A 22,048-nucleotide genomic window follows, 5' to 3' on the forward strand; every position below is an offset into this window, starting at 1 on the left:
CATTTTTAAATACATCTACAGTTCAACACACGACCAATTTTGTCATAATTTACAATTAACATTTTGGACACAATACTTTATGTCTTCAAAGCATCATTTCATTTCTCAACCCATTGCATGAGGTTCCAGGTATCATGAATTCTAAGTAATGTGGATAGAATCTGGATATTAGAAACAAAGTTAGATTTTGACTTTTTTACTTGTCCCCGCCCCAAGTCCTTTGGTATATTTAACTACCAGCTGCAAATGAATCTATCACTGCTAATAGTTGCAAGCTTATTTCTGCAAACTATGAAGGCCAGAAAAACACTTTTAAAAAACGAAAGCACCGATTCTGAGGGTAGGTTTAAATATTATGGCTTATTCCAAAGAACCCTTGGGACTATAAAATTGGGCTGGATCCAGACTTAGTCATGACTAACTTAAATCCCACTGATTTCAATGATTCTACTCTAAGGATGACTAAGCCGGAATCCAATCCACTGTGTGGGTGCAACATATGTCTTACAGCACAGCCCTATACACATAACCTCAGAAGTCACATTGGCTGAGTCCGCACAATACGACAACCCATACTCACGGTTGAGTATAGGTTGTCATTGAACTGTGGGTTGTTGTTGAAACATGGGGTTTTGTGTTGTGTGAACCCAGCCATGCTAACAAACCATGGTTTGTTAACCACGAATAACCCACAATTCACAAATTTGTTTATTTATTTATTTATTTATTTACTATACTGCCCAACAGCCAAAGCTCTCTTTGGTGCTTTGTTCATGGTTAACAAACCATGGTTTGTTAGCATGGCTGAGTTCACATAATACAAAACCCAAGTTTCAACAACAACCCATGGTTCAACAACAACCCACGGTTCAATGATAAGCCACATTCAACCTTGAGTATGGGTTGTTGTGTTATGTGAACCCAGTCAGAGTTCAATGGGGATCACTCCCAGAAAAAATGGATATAGGACTGCAGCCTTAATAGAGGATTCTATGTACTCATACACCCAGATACACTTCCCAGCATTCATTGTCTTTAAAAAATGGGTTAACTTTACACTGTAGATGTTCTTCCAGGAATCCCAGTGGCAAGACAAAAGTACTATATAGGCAATGACCTGGTTCAAACATAACGGCAAACCACCATAGGTGAATTTCCCCACGGGGCTTGCTGTTTTACATTCTGAAAATTCAAGGTGTGGTAGGGAATAAGCCACTCAGAACCCATGGCCTGCTTTAGGGTTATGGGTGGCTTGATAACAACCTCAACAACTCACTCTCACTGGGTTTGCATGTAACAAGCCATGGTGCACCCCCTGCTGTGGCTTGAATTTTCGAAATGGTGACTGAGACTGAAATGAGAAGCTCCATGGGGTAATTCACCCATGGTGGCTTCTCCTTATGTGCGAGCTGGCTCACTATGTCCACTCAATAAACAATAAGATAAAGGTGAATAGCGAAACAAAATGTACAGTAACTCAATCAAGTTCTACTCAGCCCTTTGCCAAGCCAGCAGGCTCTGTGCACCTACTCAGTAGTGATTTCATTGTGGTTTGTTCATTTCCTTTAAAATGTAAAGCAAAGCAAAGCTAACTTTCAGCTTCGGAAACTCTGTGAAAGCTTTGTTCCTCTATTGTACAATGTGTGTATTATACTTTTTACAATGCAAAGCTATCTGTCAAATCTTTAAATTTATCTGCATTAAGTGCTTTTTTAGGAAATGCACGGAAAATGCGTTTTGTTCAACATCAATCCCAGTATTCTTGACATTGATCTATTAGGGGTTGATAAAAATAGATGTTTCCTGAAAAATATTATTATAAATCCTGCATCTAAGTGATATCACAGGGTGCATGCAGTTAATTAGCTTAGCTTTGGCTGGATGATGTCCTACACTATTTGATCAAAGTTGCAGCTTACTACTAAAAAAATTATAATCTAGCTTTTAGAACTGTGTAGCATTTCACACCTGAAACAGGTATTTCCATGAAATGAACAAAAATATATATAAAAAACCAAAATATGCTGTAATATTATCTCCTTCCAATTTTTTAAAATACCACTGGGTTTGAATAGGTGATTGAGAGCCCAATCCTATGCTTGTTTACTCAGAAATCAATCCAAGTGAGGTCTAAGAAACTGGGGCTGTTAGCATGGAATGCTAAGCCACTGTGGGTCAATTTCCCTGAGGGGTTTAGCGGTGTGTGCTGGCCACCATTTTGAATTTGCAAGCAGTGGCAAAAGCACGCTCGTAGCTTGCATGTTATGTGAACCCGGGATCATGAGTTGTTTGAAGCAGACAACCCTGAAATAACCCATAGCTGTTTTAAGGATTACATCTGAGGATTGTCTCCTCTCTCAAACAACCCACAACACTGGGTTCGCACGACACAGCAAACCATGGTAAGCAAAGGGCACCCATGGGCATCTGGCACAACGCGGCAGCCAATGTGGCTAAATTATGCCACAGTGGGCTGTTGTGTCATGCAAACTGGGTCATAAACTCATTAGAATGAACATAGGATTGCAACCTTAATTTCCTTAGCTTGTACAGAGACAAGTTTCTCAAAATGGGATAATGTACCTACATGTCTTAGTTTTGGAGATCCAATCCAAAGCACTGTCTTGTTTTACTATGTCTAAAAATTAAATTGGCTAGATCATTTATTGTTGATATATTTGGAATTTTCTGATATCAGCACCTTGACTGACTAAGTAACCATCTTAAGCACTTGAAGGAAAGCTAAGCATACCTTGTTTACATTACAACTTCACGATTCTTCCTACATCCCTCCAAGACAACACGTTATTCAATAGATTAAAAGGGTTTTCACACATTATCATGATAAGGAAGTGGCCACTAACCAGAGCCAGCTGAGCATGGAAGAGGGCTGAATCAGCTAGCCCTTCCTCCTCAAAGGACTGGGCAGTGTAGAAGAAGGAATCTTCCTTAGCAGAAACATAGCCCTCTTCTGGTGAAAGCTGCAGAAAGAATGAAGTTCTTGAGTTGGGTGATGGCCAGTGTTCAGGGCATGCAGCATGAGTAATGTTAAGGAAATTTTAGATGAATGAATGCAAAGATCAGAAAAGAGATTGCTGGAAATGATATTATAGTCCTGCACAAGTGTAATGATTTACAAAGCTGGGGGAAAAATTGAAAAATGGGATGCTGGTGCCTGTGGGTTTGAAATATCCTTTGAACTGTGCACAGAGGTGGGACTTAATGCTCTGATGCGGGCACTAGGGAATACGGACTGTTTTTCCAGACCCGATGATGATTTATATCTACCTTTCTAGATTTGCGTTTCATGCCTAAGAGCCTGATCTCCAATGAAGTTAAGCCTAGCAAACTAGATTAAAGTCTATTTAGTCCCACCAACCTCAACCCCACTTACCCTTGGGTTCCAAACACAACTGTTTGTAAGGAAGTTCCACTGATCTCAATAGCACCTACCTCTATGATAGTGTGCTCAGGACAGGGTATAAACTAGCTTTCATATAAGAAGATTTGCCTAACTAGCTTGTGGATCTAGCTGTAAGTCATTGAGGGATAATAGTTTTCATTAATTTGCCATAAATGCTGCTTCCCCCTCATTATTACAAGTTTCAACATAGACAATTTTAATATGAAATTATACACTCCAAATTCTATATAAACAAAGTATATTATTTCTTACTGTAATTGTAATGAAAGACATTATCATTGTATTTACAACAACGAAGCATTATTAATCTTATTTTAGGGATAGGGAACATGGATCTATCTAAAAGATATTGTTTGAAGCCTAAATCAATATTTTTAAAACACTGTAGTATTTCTGCATGCAAAAATGCTAATGAAGCCGCTCATTAAACAATTTAACATTCTTCCTTCGTTATGTAAAAGAATACCAAGCACAACCGCTGGCAAATTTTGTAACACTGACAGTACAGGAATATAGGAAAGTTATTCTGCTAACACTTGCGCTGCAACAGGACTCAGCCAGAGAATAGGAAGATACATGTCATATATTTACAAAAAGTATCTCTCAAACCACAAGGCAAACTTATTCTCTTGCTGATTAAATGAATTTGTGGAAGCAAGCCAGCAAATCAGATCAGTTCTGCTCATTCAAAGATATGATTGAATATCTCTAATATTCCCCCTTGGAGATGCTAAATTTCCAGAAATTTTGAAGAACAGAGGATATCCATCCCTTCTTGCACATACAAAACTGATGTATGAAATAGATCTGCCTGAATGAATCTTATGTTTGCAGAGAAGCAGTTGGAAAATTAATATATTCAATGCTTTGATTCAAGAAAATCCAGTTTATTCTTTTCAGGTTATGAGAAAACTATCAAAAAGATTTTATTAAAACCATGCTCCCTCTCTACATTTTCTGAAAAATGAGGGTGGACCCCTGACATTATTGTGCACAAATTAGCCCATGCCCAAACTAAAGTCTTATTCAGGTGCCAGAACAAGATGATATTAATTGAGCCACCTTCATGGATCTCAAGCATAGATTTCTTTACAGATCAGACACTATGGGCTGGTTCAGAGATAGGTTTATCAACTGATCCTGCAAATGTCAGGATTTGTCCATGTGTGAATGGTTTCATCATTGCTGATGAAACATCATAGACACTGTATAATATCAAACAAAATGGGGTCAGTTCACACATTCAGCTGTGTGAGTCATCAATTGATGAATAAATAAATGAAGTACATGCATTTGTGAAGAGCCCTGTATGATTTCTTTGCAAAATATAAAATCCAAATATATAAAGTTAACATCCTTACAGGCAATGGCTTAGCGACTCCTATTCTAACAGTTCCCATTGGTGCTCCTTTCAGTGCTTGCACGGCTTCCTCCAGGCTACCATTTTCCAAGTTGATGTCATTGACAAACATAAGTCTGTCTCCTGGGAGGAGCTGGCCATCTTGCTCAGCAACTCCCCCAGGAACTAGAGAGCGGATCACAATCACTGTATTTGCAGGGTCCACCGGGTCCTTATTAAAGCAGGGAGGAAATGAGAAAACCAGTTTAGTCAAGTCTTCTCAATTTTAAAAGATTAAATTATAAGCAAACTTTGCCCATGCAAGAAAATTGATAACATCCTTTTCAGGTGTGCATGGACCTGCCATAATGCTAAAATTATTGGTTAAGTTCATGCTTGCATGGAGGACGTGTGTGTGTGTGCGCGCGTGTGTGTGTGTGTGTGTGTGTGTATATATATATATATATATGCTCCCAAACACACAACAGGCCACCAGATTATTTCAATTTCAATTGTGTTTTGCGCTGCAGTAAATAATAGCCTCCAGAAAATAATATAAACTGTGCCCACAATAATAGCATGTCTCCTCTTTCTTGTTATCTGTGGGCATGTGGAACATCTTTAGGTATGCTAAAAGATGGAAAGATCCAGACAGTGATCAACCGGAAGTCTTCTAATGGATATGTGTTTCCCTATAAGTAACAGACTAAATTATACTCTCTCATATAACAGCCAAAAGACCTAGTGGAAATATAATTTCACCTCTAACATGCTTACAGAAAAGCACTTTGACATACACAGTTCATGTAAATCTAAGATGTACTTTTAATCAATTAGAAAAAAGAAACTATATATGAATTAAATATCCCAAGCCCTCTTTATTTAGATGGGATATAAGCTAAAATTCTCTACTTGGTCCCTTAATAATCCCATATCATATATTTACCTCCTAAAGAATAAGAGGCTTCGCTATTTAAACATCTTACAAAAATGGTGGTATCTCCAAAACAGCACTGTGTGGACACACACACACACACACACACACACACACATTTATTTATACATCTCCTCCAGGCCAAAATATTCAATTCATAAGGAACACGAATGAAACTGTTGCCAGTTTCTAGCAATCACCTTCTTATATCATAAAATATCCCATCTATTTTACATAGGCTTTGCTCCAAATCAGACTACAAAATGCTGAGAAAACAGGCTGTGTAACATCACAGCTTGTGATACCAGCTCAGGAAATTGCAGAAATGTACTAAGAGCAGAATCAGTAAAATAGAGCTCTGCTACTTCAGAATGCAGAAGGGATTGTAGATTTGACTCTTTCCCCAGTTCAGAAAGTCCCTGTATGTTTAAAGCTAGAATGCTAGGCAGACGGCTGGACATAAACTCTTCTGATTGTCACGACAGCATTACAGATGCAACATATTTTTGTGGACCTACATTTTTATAAATGTCTAGTGGCTGTCTGATGAGGCTTTACAAGTAGCTGAAGAAAGAAGGGAAGCGAAAAGCAAGAGAGAAAGGGGAAGATATATCCAACTGAATGCAGACTTCCAGAGAATAGCAAGGAGAGACAAGAAGGCCTTCTTAAATGAACAATGCAAAGAAATCGAGGAAAACAACAGAATGGGAAAGACTAGAGATCTCTTCAAGAAAATTGGAGATCTCAAGGGAACGTTTTGTGCAAAGACGGGCATGATAAAGGACAAAGAAGGCAGGGACCTAACAGAAGCAGATGAGATTAAGAAGAGGTGGCAAGAATACACAGAAGAACTATACAGGAAAGATCTGAATGTCCCTGATAGCCATGATAGTGCGGTCACTGAACTTGAGCCGGACATCCTAGAGAGTGAAGTCAAGTGGGCCCTAGGAAGCATTAGTAACAACAAAGCTAGCGGAGATGACAGTATTCCAGCTGAGCTATTTAAAATCCTAAAAGTGCTGCACTCAATATGCCAACAAATTTGGAAAACTCAACAATGGCCGCAAGACTGGAAAAGGTCAGTTTACATTCCAATTCCAAAGAAGGGCAACGCCAAAGAGTGTTCAAACTACCGCACAATTGCGCTCATTTCACATGCCAGCGAGGTGATGCTCAAAATCCTACAAGCTAGGCTTCAGCAGTATGCGAACGAGAACTACTGGAAGTACAAGCTGGGTTTCGAAGAGGCAGAGGAACTAGAGATCAAATCGCCAACGTTCGCTGGATCATGGAGAAAGCAAGAGAATTCCAGAAAAACGTCTATTTCTGCTTCACTGACTACGCTAAAGCCTTTGATTGTGTGGATCACAACAAACTGTGGCAAATTCTTAAAGTGATGGGAGTACCAGACCACCTTACCCGTCTCCTGAGAAACCTGTATGAGGGTCAAGAAGCAACAGTAAGAACCAGACATGGAACAACCGAGTGGTTCAAAATTGGGAAAGGAGTACGACAAGGCTGCATATTGTCACCCTGCTTATTTAACTTATATGCAGAGTACATCATGAGAAACGCTGGGCTGGATGAATCACAGGTCAGAATTAAGATTGCCAGGAGAATTATCAACAACATGCAGACGATACCACCCAAATGGCAGAAAGCGAAGAGGATCTCAAGAGCCTCTTGTTGAGGGTGAAAGAGGAGAGTGCAAAAGCTGGTTTGAAACTCAACATTAAAAAAAATAAGATCATGGCATCTGGCCCCATCACTTCCTGGCATATAGAAGGGGAAGAAATGGAAGCAGTGACAGATTTTACTTTCTTGGGCTCCAAGATCACTGCAGACGGTGACTGTAGCCATGAAATTAGAAGACGCTTGCTCCTTGGGAGGAAAGCTATGGCAAACCTAGACAGCATAGTAAGAAGCAGAGACATCACCTTGCCGACAAAGGTCCGTCTAATCAAAGCTATGGTTTTCCCAGTAGTAATGTATGGCTTTGAGAGCTGGACTATAAGGAAGGCTGAGCGCCGAAGAATTGATGCTTTCGAACTGTGGTGCTGGAGAAGACTCTTACGAGTCCCCTGGACTGCAAGCAGGTCCAATCAGTCCATCCTAAAGGAAATCACCCCTGAGTGCTCATTGGAAGGACAGATACTGAAGCTGAAGCTCCAATATTTTGGCCACCTAATGCAAAGAGAAAACTCTCTGGAAAAGACCCTGATGCTGGGAAAGACTGAAGGGAAAAAGAGAAGGGGACAACAGAGGATGAGATGGCTAGATAGCATCACCGATGCAATGAATATGAACTTGAGCACACTCCGGGAGAGAGCGCAGGGCAGGAAGGCCTGGCGTGCTATGGTCCATGGGGTCACGAAGAGTCGGACACGACTGAACAACAAAAACATGTTCTAAGATCAAAGTTTACAAATTCAGACTTCTAACATCAGTGATCATGTGCTGAGACGTAACACCTCCCAACTTGAAATCTATCTTGTACTATTGGCCTAATAATATAACGGCCAAAATATACATTACTTTAAATATGTGTCTAGCAGCTACATTTTTCATTTTTACTCTAGAGTAGGCGCAGGGCCCCTGATCCAGATCAGGACCCTAGTGTGGGGGGCAAGGGGGCTTTTAAGATCTGGATTCTGCACCCACTCTAGAGTAAACATCAAAAGACATCGGTACAAGACACAGATTAAAAGTAATGCCTGCTTTGTCCCCATGAGGCAGTTTTGTGTGGTAGCAATATGTGGAACTCATTCTTTTATTTCCATGGAGATTTCCACTGTTCCCACCCTTGGTATCAGATGTCCACAAACATGCCATATAAGGTCTCAGATATCTCAACAGTTTCCAAACAACTTCTGTGCATGTTTTTCAGACCTCCCTGCTTGCTTGTGCAATGGTTTGAGCTACGAGGCACCAGTCCTGGGAAGTTTGGCACTAATTGCACATTAGCTAATCCCTGTGCAAAGAACAGCACTGAAACTGACAAGTTTTACCACCAACCTCTGCAGTAATTAGGAAAGTTCTCTCACTGCAGAGGTTTCACAAACAAGGGGTTTCAAACTTTTTGTCAATTTCAACTCCACAGCAAAGGGACTTCTCAATTCTCACTGCAAAGGTGAGCAGAAAGCTAGTCAGTTTCAGTGCTGTTCTTTGCAGCTTTTGTATACCTTGTGCAAAGTACTGCACATTCAACTTTCTCTCTCCACACACACACACACACACACACACCCCTTTGACTTTTCCACATTTTGTTATTTACAACCTGGAATTAAAATGGATTTAATTAGGATTTCTTGTCACTGATCTACACAAAATAGCCCATAATGTCGAAGAGGGGAAAAATCTACATAATTATAAAATGATTTACAAATAAAAAACTGAAGAGTCTGGATTGCATAAGTATTCACCCCCTTTACTGTGACACGCCGAAATAAGCTCTGGTGCAAGCAACTGTCTTCAGAAGTCATATAATTAGTTGAATGGAGTCCACCTGTGTGCAATTCAAGTGTCATATGATCTCAGATTAAATACACCTGTTTCTTGAAGGTCTCAGAGTTTGTTGGTAGAGCATATCTAAACGAACAGCATCATGAAGACTAAGGAACTATCAAAACAAGTACGTGATAAAGTTCTGGAAAAGCACCAATCAGGATTGAGTTATAAAAAAATATCCGAAATTATTAACCTCACCCGGAGCAAATAAAAAACTGAAGAGTCTGGATTGCATAAGTATTCACCCCCTTTGCTGTGACACCCCGAAATAAGCTCTGGTGCAAGCAACTGTTAAATCCATTACTACAAAATGGAAAGAATATGGCACAACTGCAAATCTGCCTAGAGAAGCCCATCCACCAAAACTCAGTGACCGGAGGAAATTAGTCAGAGAAGCAACCAAGAGGCCAATGGTAACTCTAAAAGAGCTAGAGAGATCCACAGCTGAGACGGAAGAAAACGGCCATGGGGCAACTATCGCCCAGATGCTCCACAAAGCTGGGCTTTATGGAAGAGTGGCGGGAAGAAAGCCATTGCTGAAAAAAAACCCGTATCAAATCCCGTTTCCATTTTGCCAAAAGGCATGTGGGAGACACAGCAAACATGTAGGAAAAAGGTCTCTGGTATGATGAGACCAAAACTGAATTTTGGGGCCTTACTGCAAAACCCTAGTTGTGGCGCAAAGCCAACAGTGCTCATCATCCTGAGAACACCATCCCCACAGTGAAGCATGGCGGTGGCAGCATCATGTTGTGGGGATGCTTTTCATCAGAAGGGACAGGGAACTGGTCAGGATTGAGGGCAAGATGGAAGGAGCCAAAAACAGGGCAGTACTAGAGGAAACCCTGTTTCAGTCTGCAAGGGACCTGGGACTGCGATGGAGGTTTGCCTTAACACACAGCCAAAGTTACACTAGAATGGTTTAAAAACCAAGAACCCGAACGTCTTAGGATGGCCCAGTCAAAGCTGACCTAAATCCATTTGAGATTTGTGGCAAACTTGAAAGTTGCTGTTCACCAACAGTCCCCATTCAACCTGACAGAGCTCAAGAAATTTTGCCAAGAAGATGGTAAAATGGCAAAAATGGCAGGATCCAAATGCGCAAAGCTGGTAGAGACTTACCCCAAAAGACTCACAGCTGTAATTGCTGCCAAAGGTGCTTCTACCAAGTATTGACTCGGGGGGCAGGGGGATACTCATGCGACCAACAAATGCCAGTTTGTTATTGTTTAATTAACTTTTGTGCCACAATAAAACTATTTTGCACCTTCAAAGTGTTCAACATGTTGTGTAAATCAAATGGTAAAAATGCCAATTAAATCCATTTTAATTTCAGCTTGTAACACACAACAAAATGTGGAAAAGTCAGAGGATGAATTCTTATGCAAGGCACTGTGTGTGCGTGTGTGTCTGAATTTCTGAGTATCTTAGCTATTGCTAAAAATAAGACTGAACAGAAATTAAATTGGACAGAACTAGACTTAAAGAGGGCCTGAGTACATGTCCATACCAGTGGAACCACAATTTGATTGATTGATTGATTGCATTTCTATCCTGCCCAATAGCCAAAGCTCTCTGGGCGGTTTACAATGATTATATCTGTGTTGAAAATTAAATCAGGCAGATTGCCTCAACATCTCTAGGCTGTGGTGACTCATGCTAGAAGCTCTGCATACTCATTTTGTCAAGTGATAATTGCTACTAGTAAGTAGATCACTGATGTAATGTGTAGAATTCTCCTCAAATCAATTAAAAGTCTGAACAACATGATCAGATGTTAATGCAAGCTGACATTCTGCATAGACCACTGCTTGTCTTATCAAAGACATCAGAACTGATCAGAATGAAGGTACATAGAATTAGCTGAACAAGTTTACTCTGTGTAGCACATTTGACAGTAATGTCTGATATTACATTCAAATATATATTTTATAAAAAGGGACAGAATGCACCCTTTCTGGAAAAAAAAACAGAAATTACCTGATAATCTAATATGCTAAAGCCTAGTCCCACGCTCCCTTTCTCTAGCTCAATTTGCTGTATTTCTGTTTCCCACATTGCCAGAGGAGATCCTTGAACCTCATCTGTATTCTGGCCCACATTAGCCATCTCCAAGTTAGCATCTTCCGTTTCTGAAGAGCCAAGAAGTCCACCGAGGTCTATGTGAGACTGGAAAATTGAACATAATCATGTTTTATAAATAAACCTACAATTATTATTCTGCCACAAATTATCTGTCATGCACATCATTATTGCTAGAAAGTTCAGAGATCACATTCCTTTATATTAATGTTTGAATAACTGCTGATACCATTTGTAAAATATTGTGATAAATTTACCATATTATAAAAACTCCGTGTTAAGCAAAGGATAAAATACCATTACACTTACACTCTTGACATCAAATGTGTATTTTCAAAGAACTGGTCTCAAGCTAAAGCATAAAAGAAACTAGCAACCTGATCCAAACCACATTCAGTTGGACATAAATCCTACTGATTTCACCGGAACTTACTTCCACATTCACACACATAGGACAGCAGATTAAAAGGGGCTATGGACACTGAGAGATAGGAGAACAATTATTTGCTTTTCCTATTCACTATTCATATATGTAATGTGTGAAGTGGTCAAGTGCATTAGCTTGCTGCAAAGGGCGGTGGGAGGTGAGAGAAAAAGCAGATGGAAAGAAACATAGGCAACAGGAAGTTTTTTGCATTTTGTTTACCTGCATTTGAAACACCTAAAGCCACTTCAAACACAAAGGAGGGAATGACACCTACATTTCAATTTTGTTTCTATGTGGATTTTTACACGCACACTGTTTTGCAGCTGTATCAAAGTTGCTATGCTATTAATATTGAATCATTTACAGAGCGCTTCTACTTGACAAAATGCCAGACAATTTCTAGCTAGCTCTCTTCACAAAAAGCCTATGACAGAGATTGCAATTACTCTGAAATACAAGCCTGGATCCAAACAACTATGCAACTAGTTCTATATGCCCAAAGGAGTTTGGACTTCTATTTCTTGAACATCCTCCTCCCATGCTCTCCTAACTAAATGGAGTATGTGCTGTGGCATTTGTCCGGGTGTGTGGGAGGTAGGAGGGGAGCTCTGCTATTCAAAGCAAAGGACTCAACATTTCTCTTGGCATTACCAAAGCACACCTACAGTAATTGAAGTAATTTCACCAAAGCTACTTTCAGAATCTACAGTAGGGATTTAAATCTAGGTCCAAATCTAATCCAGGACTCCAGCCACTAGATCAGATGGGTTATCCACTCTAGCCCTCTTCAGGCATTCTAAATGTGAGAAGAGTAAACACTCGAGAAGCGAGGCCTGGCCCTCCCCATCACTGTTTTCAGCGCCCTCTACACATGGAGGGTGACCTTGTGAAGAGGAGAGCCTCTTCCATCAGCGGGGGCCCACCGAACAATCCAGAACACTGATTTGTCACCATTCCAGATCATATGGAGGGCCCCCACAGAGAGAGGAGGAAGTCACAAGGTTGCAATTAACCTGTGCACAAGGCAGATTAATGTATGTCCTTACTGCAAGATCCCACTCATCCAAGAACTACCACTGCCGAGGCATTAAGGTACTGGTGGATAGTAAAGTTCTCTTATTTCAAAATAAGCATGGTCTGGAGCACTGGGCAAGGTAAAATGAGAGCAGAGAGTGAGTACCTGCAAGGATTCTCCAGCTGTATTTGCCAATGAGGTTTGGTTTGATTGGAGGCAAGATTCCACACATTTCCTGATCAAGACGGTAGTGTGTGGAATCAGCTCCTGGATACCCACACCATGTGCACCATGTGCACTCCAAAAAATAAATCTATGGTACAAATTCATAACATCTTGCACAAACAAGACACATGCCCCTACATTGTTTTACCTGCTCTGCCATCTGAGCCTCATCCATTACTGACTGATTAACAGGTGGAGCTGCACGGCAACATACCATCGTTACTTTGATGGGCAGCTCTTTTAAAATATTTACTACATCCTTGTGATTTTCTCCAAGCAAAGATATTCCATTTACCTGTCAAGAGAAGGCGAACTATTTAACAGAAAAAAGAAATAAAATGAACTTTACATCTCAATGTCATAAAAATATGGCACCCTGCAGGCACTGCAGGGAAAATACAGCAGCACAGGAAGCAGGTTACACAAGTTCAAGTGTCACTCAGAAAGGATTCCTAAAAGTCAAATTATATTTGAGCAGGATTTCTAAAATTCATATACAGTATATGTGGCTTTTCGAGAGTGCAGATCTGTGCTTTTGTACAAATTCCATTCTTGTGAATGGGGCTTGTAGAGTAGACTGCTATATTACACTGTACCCTACTGTGAATTTAACATTCACAAGTGTATTAACATTCAAAGCCCTAAACAGCTTGGAGCCAGGTTATCTGAAGGATAACCTCCTCCCATATGTACCTGCCTGGACCCTAAGATCATCTTCAGGGGTCCTTCTCCGGGAGCCTATGCCAAAGAAAGTGAGGCGGGTGGCTACCAGGAACAGGGCCTTTTCTGCTGTGGTACCCCAGCTGTGGAATGAGCTCTGTAGAGCGGTTGGCCAGGCGCCTATGTTGTCTCCCGTTCAGCACCAGGTGAAGACCTTTTTATTTTCCCAGCATTTTAGCATTCTGGTTTTTAGCTCTGCTGTTTTAAATCTGTATTTTAAATCTCTGCAATGCTGCTAGGTTTTATTCTGGCTGTACTTTTATACTGTAGTTTTAAGCTTTCATATTTTATATTGTTTTATGCTGTACCTTGTGGTTTCAATTTTTGTGAACCGCCCATAGAGCTTGGCTATTGGGCAATATAGAAATAAATAAATAAATAAATGTATACATACACCCAGCCATTTTTTCCCCTCCATGAACTATGACAAAATATTCTTAGATCAACATGCAACAATATTAGAAAATAAAAACTCTAGCAGAATCTCCTTTAAAAAGGGAGAGGAAGTAAAGCAGAGAATACAGCATACTTCTAGTAATTCATCTCCACTGAACAGCTTGCCACATCGCCCGACTGGCCCTTCTGGCAAAACAGAGCGGATGAAATGATGTCCCACTGTAGCTTCCAAGCTTATCCCCAGTCCACTGCTTTCACTAAACTTATTCACGTGAGCTACCTAGAAAGAAGAAAAATAATCAATCTTCTGAACACTAAGGAATCAGTTGTTTTTAAAACTGCACTCAGACTCGTATACAAAGGACCAGTAGGTTTAAAAGCAGTAACCATAACATTTTGCCACAGATGCTCTACTTCCTAAGCTACAAGTTCACTTCTTTCAAACATCATCCATGCTCATTGATTTCTCACATCAAAACAAGATGGAATCACAATGTAAGCTGAAAGGGAGCAGCCAGCTGTAACGTCCCATTCTCCTGTGCAAAGGGTAACAGATGCTGGTAGCTACAGCTGTCCCAGAGATGAAAGGGTGGACAGAGAGAGCTACAAATAAATGGAACGAATGACACAATCAAAGGTCCCGCACCTCCTGTTACACCAGAAGTCAGCTTTTATGGGTGCCACAGGAACAATAGCTAACAAATACAGTATTTTGAAACGGAAATGTCTTCAATGCGATGCAAAAGCCCTGGATTCCATATTCGGCACCAACCTTGTACACTCATGTCACCCTCTGGGAGCGGTCAAGCCTGCACAGGATGCACACCTGACAATATAATCTTCCATGTGCTACTAATCCCCAGATGGAGGAGCAGCTGTGCTGGTCATGGAAAGAGAGTTGTAACTATGACCCTGTCCCTCAATTATATTTAAAATGTCCACCCCTCCCCACTTCCACACACACTGAGTGTCACGTATGTCCAAGGCACAGCAGCAAACACACTTCCTGGACTATCCAGAGCACAGAAATTTGCATCAGTTCCAAAGTGTGCTACAGAGGTTAGACAAAGAGCAGCCAGCTCCTCAACCAGTAGTAAACTAAGAGCTAGATACATTTTGTCTATTTAACATGAGGCAATCCTGGGTGTGAAACATCTTGGACACTTTCTGCAGTCTTTTGGCCAAATGGCTACCCACGTGCCTTACAAATCATCAATTTGAAAGCCACAAAACAACCAATTAAAAAGGAAATGATAAAAACAGAGAATCAGCAACGAGTATCATAGAAACACAGGAGGGAGAAAAATCAAACCAACCCAACGTCAAAATGCCAATAAAGAGGGATCAATCGGGCTCCCTGAGACCGGGGTTCCACAGTCTGCCACCGGAACGGAAAAGGTTCTGTCACTCGTGATGGCAGGGGGATGCGAAGCCTCTGCTGACGACCTTGTGGGTGAATTGAATCATGTGCAAAAATTCTATAACCCTTTAAAAGTCCTTTATTTAGACTACTAATCGCGGGAAGAAAAAACCGTGTAAAGCAAGGCTTCACTTCCAGTGCTGTTTATTCTGAATGCTGTATGACAAGAGTGGGTAGCTTTCCTAACAAGCCATGCTATTTTCCTTCCCAAAAGCAGAGCCAACAATATGAGCACAGTACTTTGGCTACAGCTCTGCCCACTTTGAGTGATGCCATCAAGTAAAAATGCTGCCCAGAGAAATGGAACTATGCACTGTTGGCAGCCAGAGTCATATGAGGATAGATTGGGCTGCAAAAAGATACACAGCAGACCACAAAAAGGGTAATCTTGCATCTCAAAAAGGATGGGCAAGTCACCCACCTTTGCCCAAGTTTCGTAATTCAGTAACAGAGTCATCATTTCACCATCATCATTATCAACTGATTCTATAATCTAAATTCAAATATTGTCAGAAAACTATTAATAAATGGAATTGTTGGGTTTTATCTTCTACTTTTTTCGTTAATCTAATAACAAGTAAGAGTTATGCTCAATGTACCCATGCTAACCTTGTGAAAACAAGGTGGAAACAGGTGTATTACTTTCTGACTTAAAACACTGGCTCAAATCCAGTGCACACTTACTTGTGGGCACCACTGAACTTAGTGGAGCTTATTTCTGAGTAACCGGGCATCGGTTCAGGCTGCAAGTGCTACACAAAGGGAGATAAGGCTGGTAGGTTTGCATTCTCCTCCTTCCTCATACCAAAGCAAAGGTCTGAATGAGCACACTTTACAAAATTAAGACATTGTGCAGCCTTGTAAATAAGCCCACAAACATTACTAGCATGCAAATGTTTTACTACTCCATTAAGAGGCTAGCAGCCTATGTTTCCTTGCTGACCACAGAGGAGAGGAAGCCTGCTCCTCTGCAGCCAGCAAAGAAATGCAGGATAATTATCTCTTAGAAAGGTAACAAAGTGGCCTGGTGGAGGAGGAATGGTGTGATCCATCTCTTCTGTGCCAGACTACTCAGTTGCCTACGTGGAATTCCTTGTCACTATGGCTACCAGGCAAGTTGATAACTACAAGGCTGGCACAGTATTTTGTGTGAAAATGATTAAGGACTGAAATTATACTTCCAATGTGGATTAGTGGATAATTCATCATGTGTGAAGTAAAACACAAATTCATTTCACTGCATATAAATGCTGCAAAGAACTCTGGCTCCTCATATATATATATTCGTATGGTACAGAGGTGGCAAAATAACCACATCTATATATATTTGAATCCTGGGGTACCCGCAGTGTACACTTCATGTATTCACTAAATCGGTAACATGACAAGTGATCCTAAGGAGCAGTGCCTTATGAACTACTCACCCAGAAACTTTCATTTATTTTCTTATTTGTCCTAAAACTTAAGTAACAAAGTAACATGACCTTTTGTTTTAGAAGTTTAAAGACTTAAAGTTTAAAGATCCCCTACCGAGCTATGCAGGGCAGACAGAGCATGGAGGGGATCCTCTCCTCTGTGCTCCAGCCGCCATGCACTTGTGGCTAGATGCGCATTTTCGCACATCCAGCCACAGCTTAGGAGAGGGGGAGGGAAGGGGCCCAGAGACGCGATAGGAAGCGTCTAAAGCGGCTTCCAAGGTTTCCTCCCCTCCCCCTTTTTGCCCTCTCTGCACTCCATTTACGAGCACAGAGATGGCGGTGTGGAAAGCACCGCACTGGCTATGGAGGGTCGGGGAGCATGGTTTCCTGGAACCGAGATCGGATGACCTTGGTTTCAAAAAACTGAAAAATCCTATGGCTGCCTTGGCAGTGTCTAGTGCCCATAGGACTGCGCTCTAAAATGTTAAAAGACAAATGTAAAATCCCCCCCAAGGAAAGAAGAGAAAGCTATGAGGAGAGGGTGGTGGTTATTTTTTAAATAGCAAGGCACTGCGTTTACCTACCACAACTTCATACTTTGGCCCCAAAATCGTCTGCCATTTGTTCTGCAACAGCACTTCTTCATCTGTGGAAGTTAGCTGAAAACCTAAAAGATGTAGTATGGCAGTTAGCTACAGCAAAACTATGTCAGTCTTATCCTTATGGAATAAATGGATTGCACTTGAATTTATATCCCTCAAGTATCTGTCAGAGTTTGTTTAAAATGAAAAAGAAAATGCCACAAACGGACACCTATTATCCTTATTAGGTTTACTAATACAGAAAAAAAAAGAAAAATAGACATTTCAACATAAATGGAACTACCACAACGTATTTTCAAAGTGGTTCTCTTTAAGCCATCCACACCAACTCTTGGCGACCCACAAGATGAGCAGCTTATGGTGAGATTCCTTTTACGAGAATTCTTTAAATCTCATTTTGCATCATTTATATTGGACACTAACCCAAATAGCCTTTTAGCACTTACACTGGCTATTCAACTCAGAATTGCATCACCTCAAGGATCAGCCTTTTTGCACTTACCCTAGCTATTCACTCCAGAGTTGCATTACCTCAAGGATCTTCTTTCATCTCCTCTCTTCCAAAGAATGCTAATTGAGCTCGTCTAGCTTCCACAATAACTAGGTTTCTCTCTGGCTACCCTCTGCTGAACCTTCTCCTTTCCATGAATGCAGAAACTGCATGCATCTTTTGTCTTTCTGTGGCACAGCTATTCTCTAAAGTACTCATTTTATTCTTTCACCATCATACTAAATTCCTGTACTTAAAAAAATAGAAAGTAAATGGGTGGGTTTTTTTACAGTAATGCTCGCTAGCAATTTAAAATAAAGAGCTTGAATCTAAAGGACACAGCACAATGCACTGATATAATTATGGCTTTTTTCAAAGCTATGAAATGTAATCACAGATCTTGGGTTTTATTTTAAAAAATACAACTACAGCTTAGCACTGACCACAGTATGCTGCAAGGCATAGGTATATGTTCTTTTACAAGATATGAATCATCAAAGCAGAACCAATCCCAGACTTATTAATTGGCACAAAAGTTACACTAACAACATGCTTTAGTGTTGTTCATAATAGACTTGGCTTGTTATTGAGTGCTACAGTCAAATAAATGTACTTGTGCTTACAACGGGAAAGCCTTAATATTGAAACACTTGCACGGACACAGCAAATGTTCTCTATATGCATGGACAATTTAGGGTTTTACCCCCCTCCCCCCAAAAAACTATGACCTTAGTTTCAGAGGCTACTATTGAAACATGGTCTCTAGAGGGCAGTGGAAGAATGCGAGTTCACGAAAGCATGTACACTTCTGATAGATTTAGCCCATCCAAAAACATAAGAAAGACACTGTTGAAGTGTAGTACTACTAAGTGAATATTTCTTAGAAAAGATGGCAGGGAAGTGAGAGTGCTACAAGAGATGTATCTAGGCATCTCTAATACCTGAAGGACTTAAGAGTTTACCTCAAGGCTGAAAAATGTATGAAGAAGAATGCAAAGTAAGTATGACAAGCACAATAAAGATAACAGAGGAGTGTAGGAAACATGAAAGTAACTACTATAATTGGTGCTTAACTACATTATATACACACTCACACACACCCCACACACATATATGCATGCAATAATCTCCACAAGTGTAATCATTTAATGCACAGCTTGTGACTCACCATGTATCTGTAAAAATCGACAAATGCATGTACAAATGTAGCCTACCAGTGGCCCACCAAGTGCTTGCACACACAATTTTTGCACTGCAAAGCACAGAGCAAAACCAAAAGAGTTACAGAGCCTTTGCTGGAGTTCCATACATGACAGGTGGGCTACATATTCCGCTTGGTATGTCAAAAAACCACGCATCCCTATTTGAAAGCAAAGACATAAACTGCTGCGACCACCCGCGGATGTGTGAATACTTCCGTATACACAACGTGGCTCCGTTAAAAATCAGTGAGAGTTCTACCACTGCCTTCAACAGGAGATAGATTTTACCCATGCTAAACTATGACATGCCCTACAAAATTTAAGGTCTCACTCGGTCAATACATTTTTAAAAGTCCTTAAATTCCAATGAAGAATTGTACATCCTGAAATATCTTGTTCAACATGTCATCTAATAATGGGCCACCTTCAGTACCAACGTCTTACTAGTTTTTAGTTTGTGCATTCCAGTTTAAATATTTTAAAGGCAAACAATCACCATAATCTCGTAACATAAAGGCATTCAACATTACTGTAAGAGTAGAAAACCCTTGCTGGTAGAAAATAAGTGTTAAAAATATAGCACAGATGCAATACAGAATATTAGTATGTTTTAGTAAACCTAAAACTACTAAGAGATGGCTGGTCACCTAAGTCTGAGAAGAAGAAGCATGTGTTAGAAGACAAAAGTTTCAAGGGAGAGAACATGAAAGTCAGTCTGTTTAGTTCTAACTCTACTAGAAAAAATAGACAATGAACATAAATGCAAATAAAGAGAGCTGTTGCTATTACTAAAGGAAAGCAATTAACCATAAGGATTAGACCACCATAGATGTAATGTTAGTTTCCAAAGACTAAAATAGCAAAAACTATATCAGAGAGAAGATCATATTTAAAAAACTAGTATAAAGTGTAGATCCATGTTTATATTTCAGGACTTGCTCCTCCATCTAAAGTATCTATGAAAATGTAATCTCAGAAAAATATACATGCTGCTTAGTCCAGGTAAAAGGACTATATAGTGTAAATTTTAGAAATGGCTCCAGAGTTTGCCTGTTTTCCATCCAAGATAGATTTATGCATTATACCTCAAACACTACACTTTGACAGGTTTATAAGACAGAGGAGCAATGCTTGAGAGTGCAACCATGCAAAAAAAGGTAAGGCAAAAGCTTGGAGGTGCAAGCCAGTATGTTTTCACAGGGAAAAAGATATATGCTACTATAAGTTATTAATTCGGACCTGATTGTTGTGGACTAACATCTTCTCCAGTATGAACCACACTGGTGCTGCATGACAGTAATGGAGAGTCCTGCTCTCTTTCACAGCTTTCTGGAAAAAAAAGAAGAAGATCCTCAGCACCTCTGGGCATGCCATTCTTCTGTGATAATGAAAGTAATGTGTTTTCCTGCTTTCATTAGATCTAAGAGCTCCTCGTTCCCTCCAGCAGCTTTCCCCAATCTGATGCCTCCAGAAGTTTTAGACTACAACCCCCAGCATTCCCGATGACTGGCCAGGCTGGCTGGGGCTGATGGGAGTTGAAGGCCTAAGCAACTGGAGGGCACCAGGTTGAGGAAGGCTACCCTACAGGATCAAATTAAGGATGTGTTTTCAGCTAAACTACAGGGTGGGTGCATGTGCACAGTAACTGAGCGATTTTTAACTTAAAGAAACATTGACATGTACTCTAGACCTTTATTTATAAGGAACATCCCTCTTAGGCTAAATCCTATACTTACTTACATGGGAGTAAAGCCCATTGAACTCATTTGGACTTACATCTGAGTGGACATGAATAGTATTGCACTGTTAATGGCACTCTAACAAGGAGATCTTCCAATCCAAAAAGCTTTCCAGATGTATCAAGAAAAAATTATTCTATCTAAGATGACACTCCTTTATTCTAGATTGACTACAAACCACAGCTATCTCCAGGGTCTGTATTAACAGTCACCAATAATCATTCTACATTTAAAAGTTTAGATTATATTCTTCCACCATTCTTTAACCACCAGCTTGTGTAGTTAGAGACTGCGGAAGAATAAAATTGGCAAAGGGAGAGTAAAATTGATCTGCAGGCTGATCTCCTATATATTCGTCCAAAGAGAGGAAAAAGTGATAGGTTCAAGTGGGGAAGATTTGACCTGTGTATGATTCTATGGTGGTCAAAATGGGAAGAATTCCTCCTAGAATAGCATTGGATAGGTTTTTAATGACAGGAGCTTGAGTCTCAAACAAAACATTAAACAGGCAGCGAGTAAACTTCCCTGATATGAAGAAGAAAAAAAAGGAAAGATTCTTCCTGTGCAAGCACCGGGTCATTACTGACCCCTAGAGGGACGTCACTTATGCTGACGTTTTCATGGCAGACTATAGCGGAGTGGTTTGCCATTGCCTTCCCCAGTCGTGACTACCTTTCCCCCAGCAAGCTGGGTACTCATTTTACCGACCTCGGAAGGATGGAAGGCTGAGTCGACCTGAGCCGGCTGCCTGAGACCCGGCTTCCGCTAGGATCGAACTCAGGTCGTGGGGAGAGTTTCGGTTGCAATACTGCCACCTACCACTCTGCGCCACACGAGGCTCTGATATGAGATATGAAGTGAAGGTTAAATTCTCACATTTATTCATTTTATGTTTTGTGTTCTTGTATGGTGATATTTTATTAGTTTTACTGCAAAATATTAATCTTGCAAATTCTATTATTTGTTCTAAAGGACTGCCTATAATTATTCATTGTTAATGTAGTAAAAATCATCACTGAGTTAGTCTCTCTTTTTTTCATGATGAGCGTATCTTTTGATTCTGAGATTTACCACACTGTAGGGAATGATCAGAAACTGATTCTGGGAC

At 40.4% G+C, this 22,048-nt stretch overlaps 1 protein-coding gene across 27 annotated transcripts in view; it reads right to left on the reverse strand.

Annotated features, from left to right (window-relative positions):
- Positions 1–22,048, reverse strand: part of MPDZ (multiple PDZ domain crumbs cell polarity complex component) — a 136,933-nt gene that overhangs the window by 74,059 nt on the left and 40,826 nt on the right. For 23 of the 27 annotated variants that reach the window (XM_084834489.1, XM_084834490.1, XM_084834491.1 and 20 more), the window contains 7 exons: positions 20,441–20,530; positions 17,488–17,574; positions 14,203–14,345; positions 13,102–13,248; positions 11,185–11,373; positions 4,786–4,995; positions 2,865–2,981 (listed from right to left, as the gene is read on the reverse strand). In XM_084834489.1, the coding sequence (XP_084690615.1) occupies positions 2,865–2,981; positions 4,786–4,995; positions 11,185–11,373; positions 13,102–13,248; positions 14,203–14,345; positions 17,488–17,574; positions 20,441–20,530 (983 nt within the window). The remainder of the gene's footprint in view (positions 1–2,864; positions 2,982–4,785; positions 4,996–11,184; positions 11,374–13,101; positions 13,249–14,202; positions 14,346–17,487; positions 17,575–20,440; positions 20,531–22,048) is intronic. The other 4 variants (XM_084834503.1, XM_084834497.1, XM_084834508.1 and 1 more) reach the window with 4 other exon arrangements.

This window comes from Heloderma suspectum, chromosome 2, assembly GCF_057233095.1.
Source record: "Heloderma suspectum isolate Gila_16-S chromosome 2, 16-S_ref, whole genome shotgun sequence".
Taxonomy (NCBI): Eukaryota; Metazoa; Chordata; class Lepidosauria; order Squamata; family Helodermatidae; genus Heloderma; species Heloderma suspectum.